Source organism: Aulonocara stuartgranti (assembly GCF_965226115.1).
Source record: "Aulonocara stuartgranti genome assembly, chromosome: 15".
NCBI classification, from domain to species: domain Eukaryota; kingdom Metazoa; phylum Chordata; class Actinopteri; order Cichliformes; family Cichlidae; genus Aulonocara; species Aulonocara stuartgranti.
Genome location: NC_138951.1, coordinates 42,916,028 through 42,932,183, shown reverse-complemented (window position 1 = coordinate 42,932,183; position 16,156 = coordinate 42,916,028). Strand labels below are relative to the sequence as shown.

General features: G+C 43.1%; 1 protein-coding gene across 1 annotated transcript; it reads right to left on the bottom strand.

Moving 5' to 3' along the window:
• LOC309689529 (uncharacterized protein) lies at positions 1–10,822 on the bottom strand. The gene is made up of 3 exons (XM_082506047.1): positions 10,752–10,822; positions 2,747–2,797; positions 1–2,656 (listed from the first exon to the last, which is right to left on the bottom strand). Exons 1-3 carry the CDS (start codon positions 10,752–10,754, stop codon positions 1,307–1,309), a joined length of 1,404 nt encoding a protein of 467 aa, XP_082362173.1. The 5' UTR covers positions 10,755–10,822; the 3' UTR covers positions 1–1,306.
• Positions 10,823–16,156: the final 5,334 nt, after the last annotated feature.

Genomic DNA, 16,156 nt, shown 5'->3' with positions numbered 1-16,156 from the left:
AACAGGATTAAATTTATTACATTTTACCTATGTAGCACCAAATCACAACAACAGTCCCTTTACATTGTAAGGTAGAGGCCCTGCAATAATACAGAGGAATCCCACAATCCTGTTAAAAGGGAGCTTTTCCTTCCCACTGTCATAGGGGTCCTGTGGAAGAAAGGGGGGGGTCATTTGCTCCTGATGGAGGGAGCCTCTGTTTACTACACAATAATAATATGTAGGGCTAGTGTTACATCAGGGTTTTCTGGGTTAAACATTTCCATCTTTTTTCCTGTGAAGTTTGTTAAAACTACACGACTGATCGACGAGAAACAGTTGGGCTGATGACTGATGACAGTAGGAGGTGTGTAAGTGTGCATTACAGCAACACTTCAGAAGAAGTGAGCGTGCTCCACACTGGTTCTGTGTGAACCTATGGGAATCTGTAAATCTGCTCCTTAACGTGATTAGTTGTGGCTATCTTCTCGAGGTACACATTGGATATTTGTTGTTTCGTCCTGGTTAGTGGCTCTGACACTCACTAGTCCTTGGCCTCCTTCCTTCTTATAACCCACCACAAGGTTCAGTACTTAGTCCTTTACTTTTTATACTGTATTTAAACTAATTAGAATGTCTTGATTTAAATACCACTGTGTTTGTCAGTGAGGAAATCCTGGATCAGCTCCTGGGTACTGTAAAGGTATAAAAACTGTTTCTTATAAATGGGTTATTATAAAATTTAAGAACATCCACTATCCATTTGGAAATCAACCAATAAATCATAATAGTAAATTCAGCATAAACAATGTTGAAACTGATGATGGATCCAAAACTAAAGTTCATAGGTGTATTGTTAGATTGTAAATGAAGTTGCCCCCCACCCCCACCCCATGAAACACATCTTAACAGTTTTTTTTCTAAGAAAAAAACTTTATTACACAAAGAGGACTTGTAAATATGGATTGTCTTTAAAAACTGTACTGTATTGTATGTAGCTCCATACTTGCTCTACTGGGTCAACAGGGGGGGATTAACATAAAACAATGACAAACTCAGTATGTTTAAAAGAAAGCAGTAAGAATAGTGTACAAAGCAAGGAGTGGCGATCCCAGCACCCCACTGTTCATTCTTTAATAACATTTTATGAATCAAAAGATTTTAAAATGATACGATGATGTTATTACCATAGAGAGGGATTTGAGGGTCTCTCTGGTTACAGTGTTACTTCAGAACTCCAATAATTTGGATAAAAGGCAGATGATGGATGCCACTGTGGAGTGTCCATGCTTTGGTTTTAGGCTGCTTCTCCACAGACGTCACACATTTACTGCTTATGTCCAGAGTGGGTTTGCAGATGGTTTATTAAGTATCTTTTATGAGTAAAGGCCTTTCCACACTGACCACAGCTGAACTGTTTAACCCCACTGTGGGTGAGCTGATGTCTTCGTAGGTTAGTAATCAGCGTAAAGGCCTTTCCACACTGACCACAGCTGAATGGTTTAATTCCACTGTGGAGGAGCTGGTGATTTTTTAAATCACCTTTCTGACTAAAACACTTTCCACACTGATCGCAGCTGAATGGTTTAACCCCACTGTGGGTAAACTGGTGTCTTTTCAATTCACCCATCTCAGTAAAGGCCTTTCCACACTCCCCACAGATGAATGCTTTAACCCCACTGTGGATGAGCTGATGTCTTTTTAAGCTCCTGTGGCTAACAAAACCTTTTCCACACTCCTCACAGCTGAAAGGCTTAATGTCACTGTGGGTGAACTGGTGTGTTTTTAAATCATCCCTGCGAGTGAAACACTTTCCACACTGATCACACTTGAATGGTTTAACCCCACTGTGGATCAGCTGGTGTTTCTTTAAGATCCCACTGAAAGCAAAACCCTTTCCACACTGCTCACAGGTGAATGCTGTAATTCCACTGTGGATGAGCTTATGTGTTTTTAATTTACTCGGGCAAGTAAAAGACTTTCCACACTGCTCACAGGTGAATGGTTTAACCCCACTGTGGACAAACTGGTGTCTTTTCAAATCACCCTTCTCTGTAAAAGCCTTTCCACACTCGCCGCAGACAAATGCTTTAATTCCACTGTGGGTGACCTGGTGTCGTTTTAATTTACTAATGCAAGTGAACGCCTTTCCACACTGATCACAGATGTATGGTTTAACTCCACTGTGAGTGAGCTGATGACTGTTTAAATCACTCCTCTCATTAAAACTCCTTCCACACTGACCACAGCAGAATGGTTTAACCCCACTGTGGATGAGCTGGTGTCTCTGTAACTTACTAACGCAGGTAAAACCCCTTCCACAGTGGTCACAGCTGAATGGCTTAACCCCACTGTGGACGAAGTGATGCTGTTTTAAATCACTCTTCCGAATAAAACACCTCCCACACTGCTCACAGCTGAATGGTTTAACCCCACTGTGGATGAGCTGGTGCTTTTTTAAATCACTCGACTGAGTAAAACCCTTTCCACACTGCTCACAGATGAAGGGTCTGTCCCCACTGTGGATGCGTTGGTGTCTTCTGAGGTGGTCCATCTTGGCGAAAGCCTTTCCACAGACGACACAACGATGCACTCTGTTTCCCTTTGCGGCTGGTGGGTGAGCTTTGTCAGGCCCACTGCAGTGCTGAGGTCTCTGGCCATTTTTTCCTCTTTGTTCCTGTAGTGACAGAAACTAATCTGTGAACCTGCAGTCCTGAGACAATGTCACTGAATTCATGTTAGCATGTGTATGAACCTGTCTCCTCACCGCTTGTGGAGAATCAATTTCTAAACTCTTCCTTTGCTCCTCCATCTCCTCCTGTTGGGATGGAAAAGATCATCATTGATAATCAAACACAATCCAAACACTTGCTGGCAGTTACCTTTAGACCATAAAGATATTGAACTCTGAAGCTGCATATTTTTATTTAATATGGATGCATTACTCATTGGTATTGATCAATTGTCAATTTGCATATCAGCAAGCCTGTTGTTAGGCAGTGGTGTGTTGATCTCCAGGGCCAGCAACAAGTCTGGTTCAGTCATTTGGCAGGTGTTGATAAACTGTGTGGGAGGAAGGATGAAAGACCCAAATGCAGGACTCACGGGAAACCAAGGCTATGTCTACACTAATCTGGACAAATTTGAAAACTGAAAACGTCCACACTATTGTTTTCAATCAGTTTTGAACAGTTGTGCATCCACACTAAAACGACTAAAAACAATTACTTTGCTGTACTGCGCATGCGTGAAACGTAAGATGATTCGACCTGCGTTATTTCTGTCTGCCGTTTATTTACTTTCCGGCTCTTTGAAATGTCTAGGAAAAGCATCAAGTTTTTTAAATGGACTAACAATGAGGTGGAGTTGCTGCAAGTAACACAAAAGTACAAAGTTGCAAAAGTGAGTGAGAATTAAAGAATTTGAAGAAAAGCTATCTGGAGCATGTCCGAACTGATATTAATCTTTGATATGGCTGTCAAAATTGAGAGCAAACAAAATAACTGCTGTACAATGCCGTCCGCCATCTTGGTTGAATTGGTCACATGAATGCATCACATGACTAAAATTCGTCATCGTTTTCAAAAGGCCTGCGTTTTCGCAGGGCACACTGCGATGCAAAACCAGCGTTTTCAAATGTATCCACTTTGGAAAGCGTTTTCAAAAAGGTCAGTTTTCCTTGACCAAAAACACTGTCTCAGTGTAGACGGAAGGCCAAAATGGAGAGAAAAGACACGTTTTCAAACGAAAAGGCATTAGTGTGCACATGGCCCAAGGAGTAACTAAGGGAGGCAGCTTTAGTGGCTGTACGAAACCCGAACATTAACACGAGAAAACTGACCAAAAACTAGAAACAATGAACTACAGCAGAAACTGGGAAACTCGAACTGGGAATCACAAGATGCACGGAGGAAACCCACAGCACTATGAGGGAACATGATGGTGCGATGCGACAGACAGACAGATGAAAACACAGGAACGGAACCAGAAAGAAAAACAAATAGTCCAGAAGGCCGCGGCAGTGCAGATACAGTTCAGGGGCCGACCGCGTAGAAAGTGGTAGGGGCGAAGGCGAAGTGGGTCTGGAGGCCAACCTTGCGGAAAGCAGCAGCGGCGGCGTACTGGAAGCAGCTCCGGAGGTCGACCGCGTGGGAAGAGGCGACAACGCCACAGTTCAGGAGGCCACCTTTGATGGCGAAGATCCTTGGCCAATAGATCCTGAGTACGACGATGGCAAAGGAGGGCCTTTTCTGGAACCCAATGAAGAAGATGACGGAGACAAAGAGCTTCAGGTGACTTGGATGGCAGCCATCGTTGGTGTGGTTTGGAGGATTGTGGGCATCAATGTAGTTTGGTGGATGGCCAAAATCGGTGTGATTTGGCGGATGGACGAGGATGTGCTGGCCTAATCCGACGTGGACGTATCCAGAGAACAACACTAAACACTGGTCACCAACCCAGGACCATGACAGGTACAGCAAAATCAAAATGAACCGACCCAAAATGCCTCGAGGAGCTCCAATGTATGCCCAGTCGAGTGCTGTTGTGTTATCATTGTTTTTGTTTAAAACTGCGGGCTGCGTGGGCCTGATGTGGTTACACTTTATATTCACACGCTACTCCTATATGCATTTCTATTGCAGGTCTGTTTGTAGTCGCACATGTGGGTGAAACACGTTTACATCATTTAATGCTACAGAGCCATCCATTAAGATAAGATAAGATGACCTTTATTAGTCCCACAGGTGGGAAATTTGTTTTGTTACAGCAAAAGTGCAAAGTTATGTAGCAGAAATTAGAAAACACTGGAATGCAATAAAATACAATAGAATAAAATATAAATACAAATACTATATACAACTGAGTGGGAAAATACAAAAATACAACTTCGTCAGAAGAAGAATTGCACATATAGTAGTCTTATTGCACATGTGAGGGTTTGATCAGCTGCAAAAGTCTTTATTGTGGAGTCTGACAGCAGTGGGGAGGAAAGACCTGTGAAATCTCTCCGTCCCACACCGTGGGTGCCGCAGTCTCCCACTGAAGGAGCTGCTCAGTGCTGTCAGAGTCTCCTGCATCCTAGAACAGAGCTGGCCCTTCTGATCAGCCTGTTCAGTCTCTTCCTGTCCCCAGCAGAGATGCTGCTTCCCCAGCAGACCACACCATAGAAGATGGCTGAGGCCATCACAGAGTCATAGAAGGTCTTCAGGAGTGGGCCCTCTACTCCAAACGACCTGAGTCTCCACAGCAGGTACAGCCTGCTCTGCCCTTTCCTGTAGAGGGCGTCTGAGTTATGAGTCCAGTCCAGTTTGTTAAATGAAGCATCAAAGAATTTCTGTGGAGAATTTTTGTACTCCACTTATTCGAAGTACTCAATGAATCGTTGCAGCCCTAATCCAATCTCTCTGTTCACATGAGATCCAGCGATATAGCTACACCTTATCATCCACTCCATCTCGCTTTGAGTGCTCAGATAGAGTAGAAAAGCACTATATAAGAACCAATCCATTTACCATTTACCATCTCCAACCTTTCATCCCGGTTGAACTAAGGCAAAGGTTATTTCATTTCATGTCTTCATGTCATTTTAGCACAATCCGCTTTAAACCAGTTAGAGGAACACTTTCTCAGTAATTTACTCAGTACAACTGTTTTATGAAATCATACATTTTTAAAGTCAGACATCAGCGTGACCTGTGTGTCCGAAATGTTTCTCCCACGGAAAATGTCCAGATGAACAGAATCAACTCTCTGAGGTCAGCTGAGATGAAGGTGGCTCACATTATATCACAGACTGTTTCCCTCCCCAGGACTGCTTTGAGACAACTGACTGGCAGATATTTGAGAATGCCGCTCATAGCAACATCAATGAACTCACAGACTCTGTCATTGGATATATTGATAAATCTATAGACGATATCATCACCAAAACCACCGTCTGCAAATATACAAATCAGAAAGTCTAGGTAATTAAAGACAATCATACTAAGGTCAAGGCGTGAACCTCTGTCTTTACCTCAGGGAATCCTGACGCATATAAAGACAACAAGGAGCAGATCCTCTACCCTCAGGAGGACAGTGAGGCTATAACTGCATCCCAGGCTGGGTTCTCAGGGCGTGCGCCGACCAGCTGGCAGGGGTGTTCACCAACATCTTCAACCTCTCCCTGAGACAGTCAGTGGTCCTCACATCCTTCAAAACATCCACTGTCATTCTTGTCCCAAAGAAATCAGCGGTCTCCTGTCTGAATGACTACCGCCCTGTTGCACTGACATTGTCATTATGAAGTCCCTCGAGCGGCTAGTCAAAGGTCACATCTGCTTCTCCCTCCCTGACAGGCTGGACCCTCTTCAGTTCGCCTAACTACAGAGGATGCCATCGCCCTAACAACGCACACCAACCTCACTCACCTGGAAAAAAAAAAACATGTTCAAGAATGCTCTTCATCGACTACAGCTCGGCTTTTAACACCATCATCCCCTCAAAACTTGCCTCGAAGCTCGTCGACCTTGGGCTGGGAACACCCATCTGCAGATGGATTCTGAACTTCCTCACGAACAGGCCCCAGGTCGTGAGAGCAGGTAAGCACACCTCCTCATCACATCCTAAACACAGGAATGCCACAGGGATGTGTGCTTAGCTCCCTCCTTTATTCCCTGTTCACACACACGATTGCGTTGCTAAACATAAGTCCAACACCATTATCAAGGTTGCGGATGACACAACCAGGCCTCATCACAGGCAACGATGAGATGGCCTATCGAGAGGAGGTGATAGCGCTGTACAAATGGTGTCTGGAAAATAACCTGACTCTCAACATCAGCAAAACAAGGGAAATGATAGTGGACTACCAGAAACGACCAGTCAGGGAACACCAGTCCATCAACATCAACAGTGTCGAGGTCGAAAGTGTCACCAACTTTAAATTCCTTGGAGTCTACATCACTGAGGATCTCTCCTGGACCCTTCACACAGACATTGCTATCAGGAAAGCTCACAAGCGACTCTACTTTCTGAAAATCACTACAGAGGGTGGTGAAGGCAGCAGAGCACATCACTGGCATGAGACTTCCTGCCATTCAGGCAGGGCTCGCAAAATCGCTAGCCCAACATCCCGGGGCTAGCGATTTTTCCAGTCGGGCTACCAAAATCTATCTCTGCCCTGCCCGTCGGCCTATCGTAGGAAGGAAAAATATATGTCAATGCTTTTGCATTCTTTCGGAAATGTAGCTGGGTAATTATGTCATTGGCATCGGTGAGCCACTGTCAATATGTGACATATTGAAATCGCGTTTGAATTTGCGATTGTTTTTTGCTTTCACTTTGCAATCGCGCGAACTGTGTATAGAGAGCGACAGCACTGATTGGTGAGTGATCATAGCAGCATTATATTAATGCTGCTATCCTGTATATATTGTACATACTATTGTTTGAGTACTTACGATTGGTTTTTTTTGTTTGTTTTTTTGTTTTTTTTCTGCGGGATTTGATTCCCTGCCGTTGTAGTGTGTTACTGATGGTGACCTTTGTTACTTTGGTCCCAGCTCTCTGCAGGTCATTCACCAGGTCCCCCCGTGTGGTTCTGGGATCTTTGCTCACCGTTCTCATGATCATTTTGACCCCACGGGATGAGATCTTGCGTGGAGCCCCAGATCGAGGGAGATTATCAGTGGTCTTGTATGTCTTCCATTTTCTGATGATTGCTCCCACAGTTGATTTTTTCACACCAAGCTGCTTGCCTATTGTAGATTCACTCTTCCCAGTCTGGTGCAGGTCTACAATACTTTTCCTGGTGTCCTTCGAAAGCTCTTTGGTCTTGGCCATGGCGGAGTTTGGAGTCTGACTGTTTGAGGCTGTGGACAGGTGTCTTTTATACAGATGATGAGTTCAAACAGGTGCCATTCATACAGGTAACGAGTGGGGGACAGAAAAGCTTCTTACAGAAGACGTTACAGGTCTGTGAGAGCCAGAGATTTTCCTTGTTTGAGGTGACCAAATACTTATTTTCCACCCTAATTTACAAATAAATTCTTTACAAATCCGACCATGTGAATTCATGGATTTTTTTTTCACATTCTGTCTCTCACAGTTGAAGTGTACCTCTGGTGCAAATTACTGACCTCTGTCATCATTTTAAGTGGGGGAACTTGCACAATCGGTGGCTGACTAAATACTTTTTTGCCCCACTGTAAGATTTTCTGGAGGACAGACATTTGTTTAGAACTCTTAAAGATGTCGAAGAAGCTCCTTTAAGCAATTACTGTGATGTTCCTCCACCTCCAAAGAAATGTCAGAAGGAGTCCGAACCACAAAAGAAGCACGTATTCTCGGACAAGTAGTTGCAGGAGGTGAGCTGGCTTCAAACAAATGATGAACGCACAGAGACGTGGTGCAGGATGTGCCGTGAAAATCCCACTCTAGCGGACAAAAACACTGCCTTTTATATGGCCGCAAACGCACGTTGCAACTTCTTATCTGGTGCGCGTCTTTTATTTTGACAGCGAATGCGCACATGCGGACCACTTATGTGCACCCGTGTAAATAACATAATGTTCTGCCGGATGTGTTGTTGGTTTTCCCTCGATTTCTGAGTCGACAAGCGCCTTTGTTACTGGGACCAGTCATTTTAAGAAAGGCCCCCATTAGAACCCATGAGAAATGCAAGAAATGCATTATTGCTCAGTCTGCAATATCTTTCCCAGAACAAACACCAATTGCAAAAGGAACAGCGTACTATGTTGCAAAGAGTGAACTACCACTGGGAAAATTTATCAGTCTTTGCAAACTTCAAAAAGCAAACGTCCTCGATCTTGGTTCCACTTGCCTCTTACCCGTGACTTCAGTGGAAATTTCAAATTCAGGATCTGACAGAGACTGATTTATGTCCTACACAGTTTTTACAAGTTCATAGAAATGTCTGTTCAATTAGAACCAAGTATTTAAGTTGATGATTGTAATTTTTATACAATGTTGTAATTTGTGTTTCAACAATTGTTTTGATTAATGTTTTGTTTCCTTTACAATCTTATACTTTAATGTATAATATTGTAAAGGAAACAAAACGGGAAACAAAACATCAATCAAAAAATTGCTACCTTTTTTATTCGGGCTACTTAAATTTATTTTGGGCTACCAAAAACTGAAGAGTCCCTGCCCGAAGGGCTACCAGGGATTTTGAAATTTTGCGAGACCTGCATTCAGGACATTTATCTCCAGCGGTGCCACCATAAAGCACACAGCATCATCAAGGACCACAGCCACCCAGCACATCAGCAGTTCTCCTTGTTACCATCTGGCAGACGTTACAGGAGTCTGTCTGCTTAGACTACAAGACTTAAAAACTGTTTTTACCACCAAGCCATACGACACCTGAACCACATCTCACACACTACACACCACAGGATGCACACAGAAGCTGTCCTAAAGTTGCTCAAGTACATTCTACATTCTGCACTGGTCACTCACTTTATCAGTAATCACAAAAAAAAACAAAACCTCATTCTCCGTACTGTACTGTACTAACTGCCACTTTTAATCTTGTACTGCTCAAATCTGTACTGCTGCTCACTCCTGACACTTTATCTTATGTGCAATTATATGGTTTCCACACTTGAAGAGGGAATGCCAGGAATCGTGAACCTTGTAAACAGGTTCTATTTATGGTAAAATGGTAAATGGCCTGTATTTATATAGCGCTTTACTAGTCCCTAAGGACCCCAAAGCGCTTTACATATCCAGTCATCCACCCATTCACACACTGATGATGGCAGCTACAGTGTAGCCACAGCCACCCTGAGGCGCACTGACATAAATAGAAAAAAAATCAGCTCTGTAGCAAATCTAAAAACAAAATGGAAACTATAAGTCATCCCAACATCCTCAGACACACAAACATAATCAGATAAATCACATTACGTAACAAATGCCTATTATTAAAATATAATTATGAGTTATAATTGCCTATTTCAAATATCCCAGCTCGTCCAACATCAACATGGTTTAATTCTCTGGGTTGATTAATAAAAATTATGTTTTCCTGCCACAAATGAAATTGAAAACACTACAAAATCCCACAAAGTCTTAAAGGACCTTAGAGCTACTTCCTGACCAACCTATCGGCCCCACAGAGCAAACTCAGCCCTGGACAGACATTGAACAACAAGCATGCAAACAGCAAGATCACCACAATAAAACTCCATGTTTCACCAACATTACACACCCTCAGCTCTAACAGCTTGGACCAATGACTCAGTGTTACAGCGCCTCAGGAGAACAGCACCAACATCAACACCGACACTGGTTGAGAACTTACTGAACCTCGTAATAATCAGGACAGAAACACAGATCAAACAATAACCTTTCCAGAATTATTAGAAACCACAGAGCTTGGATGAATCTTTAATGAATCAGTACAAAGTAAGTCGACAGTGAGACAGCTGCAACCTGTGTGTTTTACAAAGTAAGAGGCAAACACAAACATGTGACTGAGGTCATGTAAAAGAAGAGTGTGTGCGCCACGTGGGTGAACATGTGGTCACTGGGAACAAAGAGCATGTTCAGTGGGAGCCTTCAGTCACGCTGAGGGTGAATTAAACAAACGCTGTTCAGCTTCCAGGAAGGTTATCAGTTAGCATGCAGGACCAAACGTTAGCCACTGACTGTGAAATACACCAACCCGCACACTGCGGTCATCAGGGTTAAAGGTCACATTCACACCGAGTCGTGCGTGCATATATTAGACCTGTGCTATTTGTGCTGCGGTGATGTGTTACCATCTGTCTGCAGAGCTGGATCCTGTCAGTTGGTACAGGAAGCCCACAGTCCTTTGTTAGCAGAGGGAGCACTGTGTGCTAACGGGTGGTGCTGCTGGTGTTCACTGCTGTGCAGCTGAGAGCAGACTCCATCAGCTCTGCAGGCTGTGCATGAAGCTGTAGGAGCCACAGCAGTGCTGTCACCTCAGAGACTGGACAGTAGTGATTAGTGATGCGCGAATCATGAACAAATCGTTCAATACTCGAGAATCACTTTACTGACTCATGAATCATGATTCACAGGCCCAACTGACTCACTGACTCATCCCTGTTGCTGTTAGCAGCAATGTATCTAGCTTATAATTAAAATTGTGGAGTATAACACAACATCCAGTATCTTAACAAAAAAAAATCTGCTCTGAACTGGAAGAAAAAACCCTGAGTAGAAGCTCACATCAAGAAAATAGCTTCTCGGTTCACAGTAGCATCGCTCTGCTAACATGCTAACAGCACATTTGAGCTACTTACCCCCTCCCTTCCTGTGCTGAATCATAAGCGTAAGCGAATCACTCAGGACTCACTAACCCCCTCCCTCCTGGCTCACAGCTTCTTCTTCTTCTTGGTTGGCAACCAATGTTAAGGCGCATTACCGCCCTCTGGCTCACAGCTCAGTGGACATTTAGATGAGAAAATATATATTTAACACATTTAAGGAAAATGCTAATAAAATAAAAATAAACCTCTGTCGCCTCTGTCAGTGCGCCCCAGAGTGGCTGTGGCTACAATGTAGCTGCCATCACCAGTGTGTGAATGTGTGTGTGAATGGGTGGATGACTGGATATGTAAAGTGCTTTGGGGTCCTTAGGGACTAGTAAAGCGCTATATAAATACAGGCCATTTACCATTTACCATAAACAAAAGAAATGTTTATTAAGCAATTTTAATAGGAAATTGCTTAATTTTAGAAATGTTTTTGCTCTTTTTTGCTCTATAAAATAGTTGTTTTTTTTTTTTTAGAATCATTCATCTTAGCAGTAGGATTTACATGAAAAGAGAAAGAAATTAAGTTTGAGTGAAAATGTAAATTTTTTGCACTCTCTGGTCAACTGACTCTGTGAAACAATGGACTCAAAAACCCGATTCACTTTGGTGAGTGACTCATTAAATCCGATTCAGTAACAAGAATCAAATTTACCATCACTAGTAGTGATGTGTCGATCGCAAACGAAATGGCTCGTGAACGACACAAGCCGGCTCCTTATCGCAAGCCATGTTTTGTTTTTTTCCTTTCTCTCACCCTCTCTCCACTTTTTTTCCGCTTCACTCCACATGCTAGCCTTGTGCTTTGCGCTGGGAAGAGGGGGGAGGGACAGTAGTTACCAGTGTTGCCAGCTTAGCGACTTTGTCGCTATATTTAGCGACTTTTCAGACCCCCTTAGCGACTTTTTTTCTAATAAGCGACTAGTGACAAATCTGGCGACTTTTTCTGGTGTTATTGGAGACTTATTTATGACATCTTTTTGACGTGAAAGCACGTATCGCTCTTACTCTCAACAAGCAGCGGGTGCTGCCGTGGGCACCTCGCCCGTGCCAAAGCGCTCACAGGCGGAGGATAGTCCTCCCCCAGCTGCTATCAGGGCAGGAGATGTTCACACCTGTGCATCCGAACTGCAAACGAATCGCACATGAGCGAAGCTGCTGCTCCCGCACTGACTGTAACGCAGTCAGTTCTTCTTTTACTGTTATGCTGTTTTGTGGATCTGGGGCCCGTTCTTCGTACCTCGCTAAGTAAGTTAGCCGGATTTGACTGTTGACGATTTCGCGTGATCCTGGATCGTTCGGTTCTTCGAAGCCCATCCGGGACTTGCTGTCATAGCAACAGAGCCGTAAGCGTAAACCTGCTCGGGAGCAGGTTTACTTTATGTAAACAGGATTAGATCGCGGCCACTCAGGTATTTCCGCTTCATGTATACGAAAGCAACAGCGATATTTTACCACTGTTGTACCATAAATAAATAACATCAATGTAACTAAAGATAATGCAGCACTTGATCCTTTTATTGATGTCACACAGATACATACAGGTCATTTCCTAAAAAAGGGAAATGTACTATTAACATTCTATTACATGTATGTGATTATTACAGATGTAATTCAGATTTCAGAGTAGTAATTGCAATTTACTTCGTGTAATCAAGATGAGAGACCACGGCTATAAAAGCGAAGGTGGATTTGGGAAGCCTGTTGCAGCCATGTCCTGTCCGTTTACGCGAGCCACCCATTGCAGAAGGTGCAAGATTGATAAGGAGAGTCCTCAGAATTCAGCGTATATTGCGGGACAGACAGGATCCTTTAGCTCAGCGCGACAGTGTGCTCATAGAGAGATATCGATTTTCCCGTGAGGGTATTATTTACTTAACCAACTTGTTGACGAGGGGGTGCAGGACCACCACCTGTCTTTTTTTGCGCTGCCCCTTTTCTTGGTTGCTGTTATGAACAAACAAACAGATTATTCCAGGGTCTCTTTCCAAGAGACTAAAAGCAATATAAGTGATCAATATTCCCATTCTGTAGAATATTCTTATATTTCACTTTTACTTGTTCCCATGTTCTAGTGGGTCCTGTTGTGGCTCTAATGTGAAAGGGAATATAATATAACATAATGTAATATAATATAATGTAATATAATATTGGATAATATAGTGTGATATGATAAATCTACCCTACCACCTACTGGTGTTGGCCAGAGGGGCCGATGGCGCAATATGGCAGCCTGGCTTCTGTCAGTCTGCCCCAGGGCAGCTGTGACAGCTACCAGTGTGTGAATGTGAGAGTGACTGAATAGTGGCATTGTAAAACGCTTTGGGTGCCTTGAAGAGCGCTATATAGATCCACTCCATTATTATTGTTATTATTAAATTACTTACGAGTTTAATTTGTCAGCAACTTTCTGCCAGCCCTCTCTCCTTGCTTTTGCAGCCTTTGCAGTGTTCCCTTGCGTTTTAATTAGACTCTGAAACTCCTAAAATCCCTCACTCAAGAGTTCTTGCTCTGCTGCCGAAAAATACCGAGCGCGCTCCTTCGACATTTTCGCCGACCAATCAAAGGGTTGCCGATCAATGTTTCTACTATCGATGCGTAGCCCCTGTTGGGCCACCCAGTGATCTCACATTACTTCATCCAGCTATACTAATCGTCAACAACAGGTGTTTTCGGGGAACCGGAATAGCGAGCTCAGAGTTAGCGCGATGATTTGATCTTGGATGTGTCATTTGATCTTGGATGTAGTAAGCGACGTACGAAGAACGGGCCCCAGGTTTAAAACTACTTATAAACACACACACACACAAAGTAACTCCACCAGAGTGCCTATTTCAGGTCACTTTTGCCGGTCCAAGCCCAGATAAAGGAGCAGGGTTGCAATTGTGACATTACAAAAAACAATAATTGCTAAAATAAATTTAATTCGTAGTTCTAAATAAATTCTAAATGCATTTAGGACGTTTTTTACTCACCTTATGTTTCTTCCACGATGTTATTTCTCTCTCCAACAACGTAGGTTACAATTATATTAGCATGACCAAGTATGCAAATTAGGCGATGACGTCATTTAGCGACTTCTAGCGACTTTTCGGACAGCCAATAGCGATTTTCCTTACTGAGGAGTTGGCAACCCTGGTAGTTACACTCTCAGTAGCACAGGAACAGAGCGGGAGGGAGAGACAGAGAAAGAGAGCCAGGGACAACAACGTCACATTAGAAAGGTATCCGGTTCTTAAGTCTGACGTCACTAGCCATGTCTGGGACTTAACTCCGCTGCAGATCCATATATCAAATGATCACTATGGCATTACTGAGAGTTGAAAAACTGTCTAAAGTCTTTCATCTTTAATAAATGATCAGTGTTCTGCTCTACCAGGTGTAACAATTGAGTTTAACATCCAGGTATCCATGAAAACGGAATTTATGACATTTAACGGAGTTAGAAGTTAGCAGGAAGTTAGCCCACTATCTTCTATCTAAATACAATATAGCATGTCCTGACTGCGGGGTTTTGGAAACAATTTAAAACGTACAGCTCTGTTATCACTTCCAACGTAAATGAAGACAGAAAACTAAACAGCAGTGACGTTTGCAGGGTTACTGAAGTATATAATGTTGTGCTACGTTATTGCTAGCAACACAGCTATGTTAGCATAACATTAGCACAGTGAAGCTGGAGGATGAACACCAACTTTTTTTCCACTTTATAAAAGTTAACGTGAGGGATTCTGGTGGTCAGGGACAAATGCAATTGCATAGCAGGATGCTATACACGGGGCAAACTTCAGTCAGGAGAACAACTGAGATTATTCATTCACAATACGAGGTTAGTTATTAATATACTGCAACAACATGGGAACAGAACAGCTGCAAGAGAATTCAACATTAAGGAATCAATGTTACAGAAGTGGAGGAAGCGCAGTTTTTGGCTTTCCCCATATTTCAACAGTGCTTCATCTCCTTGCTACGACTGTCGCCCGGCATAATTTGCAGATGATAATGGTTGTAGCCGCTCCGATGCTTTCGACCAATGACTGTATAAAAGATGGACGACGCGACACCGCCTCCTCCCATTGTGCAAAAATGAAGCCAAAATATCCCGCTTGTGGAGGCTGCCATCTTGCAAATTAGGAGCCAGAGTCTGCGTAGTGAGTTGAGGTGGAGCGACTGTGTAACGCTCCCGCCCACACACCTGCTGGACGTGACCGCAAACACGCCCCTCTACACTTTTTACGTAGCCCGAGTTTTTTGCTGGTTTACTGCAACTGACGACTCGTTTAATTAAGGTAAATACAACCATGTCACTGTTATAAAAAAAAAAAACACAGCTTATCAGCTTATAGTTTGTTTGTTTTTTTTGCCTGTCCCGTTTGGCTCTTTTGCCATCAGAATTGTTGTCTAAAGGCAAAGAAAGATGCCCAACGGATTTACTTTACCAAATTGACCATCCCAGCCTTGCCATAATGGTCCATTTGATTCACCTTTTATTGTTTATTTTATTTTCACTTACTGAACATGGGACAGACTTGACTGGGGGAAAGAAGGGGAGAAAGAAAGAGGGAAAGAGAAACAGCTGAGAAGAGGGACGGGGGAGAAGGGCAAAAACCAAAAACCAACAGAATGAGCAGAAAAAGAAAAAAAAAGAAGAAAAAAAGAAAAAAAATGCATATATCAATCACCTGGGTCACCTGCTGAGAAAACAAGCAGAAGAGAACAAGAGTAATAGAATAAACAACATCACAATGATATATGGGAATATGACAGTAAATACTAAATATTAAACATTATTGTGCAGCACATAAGATCAACAGAACACAGTGTGCTTTGAGGTAGGAGCCAAAAAGGGTGTAGTTTGTGGGTGTGAACACCTGTGAGCATGGACG

What these genes read in the sequence shown, in the direction of transcription:
- LOC309689529 (XM_082506047.1), bottom strand. An exon ending in AAATTGATTCTCCACAAGCG is followed by an intron (nt 2,657 to 2,746) that starts GTGAGGAGACAG and finishes CTGTCACTACAG; the next exon opens with GAACAAAGAGGAAAAAATGG.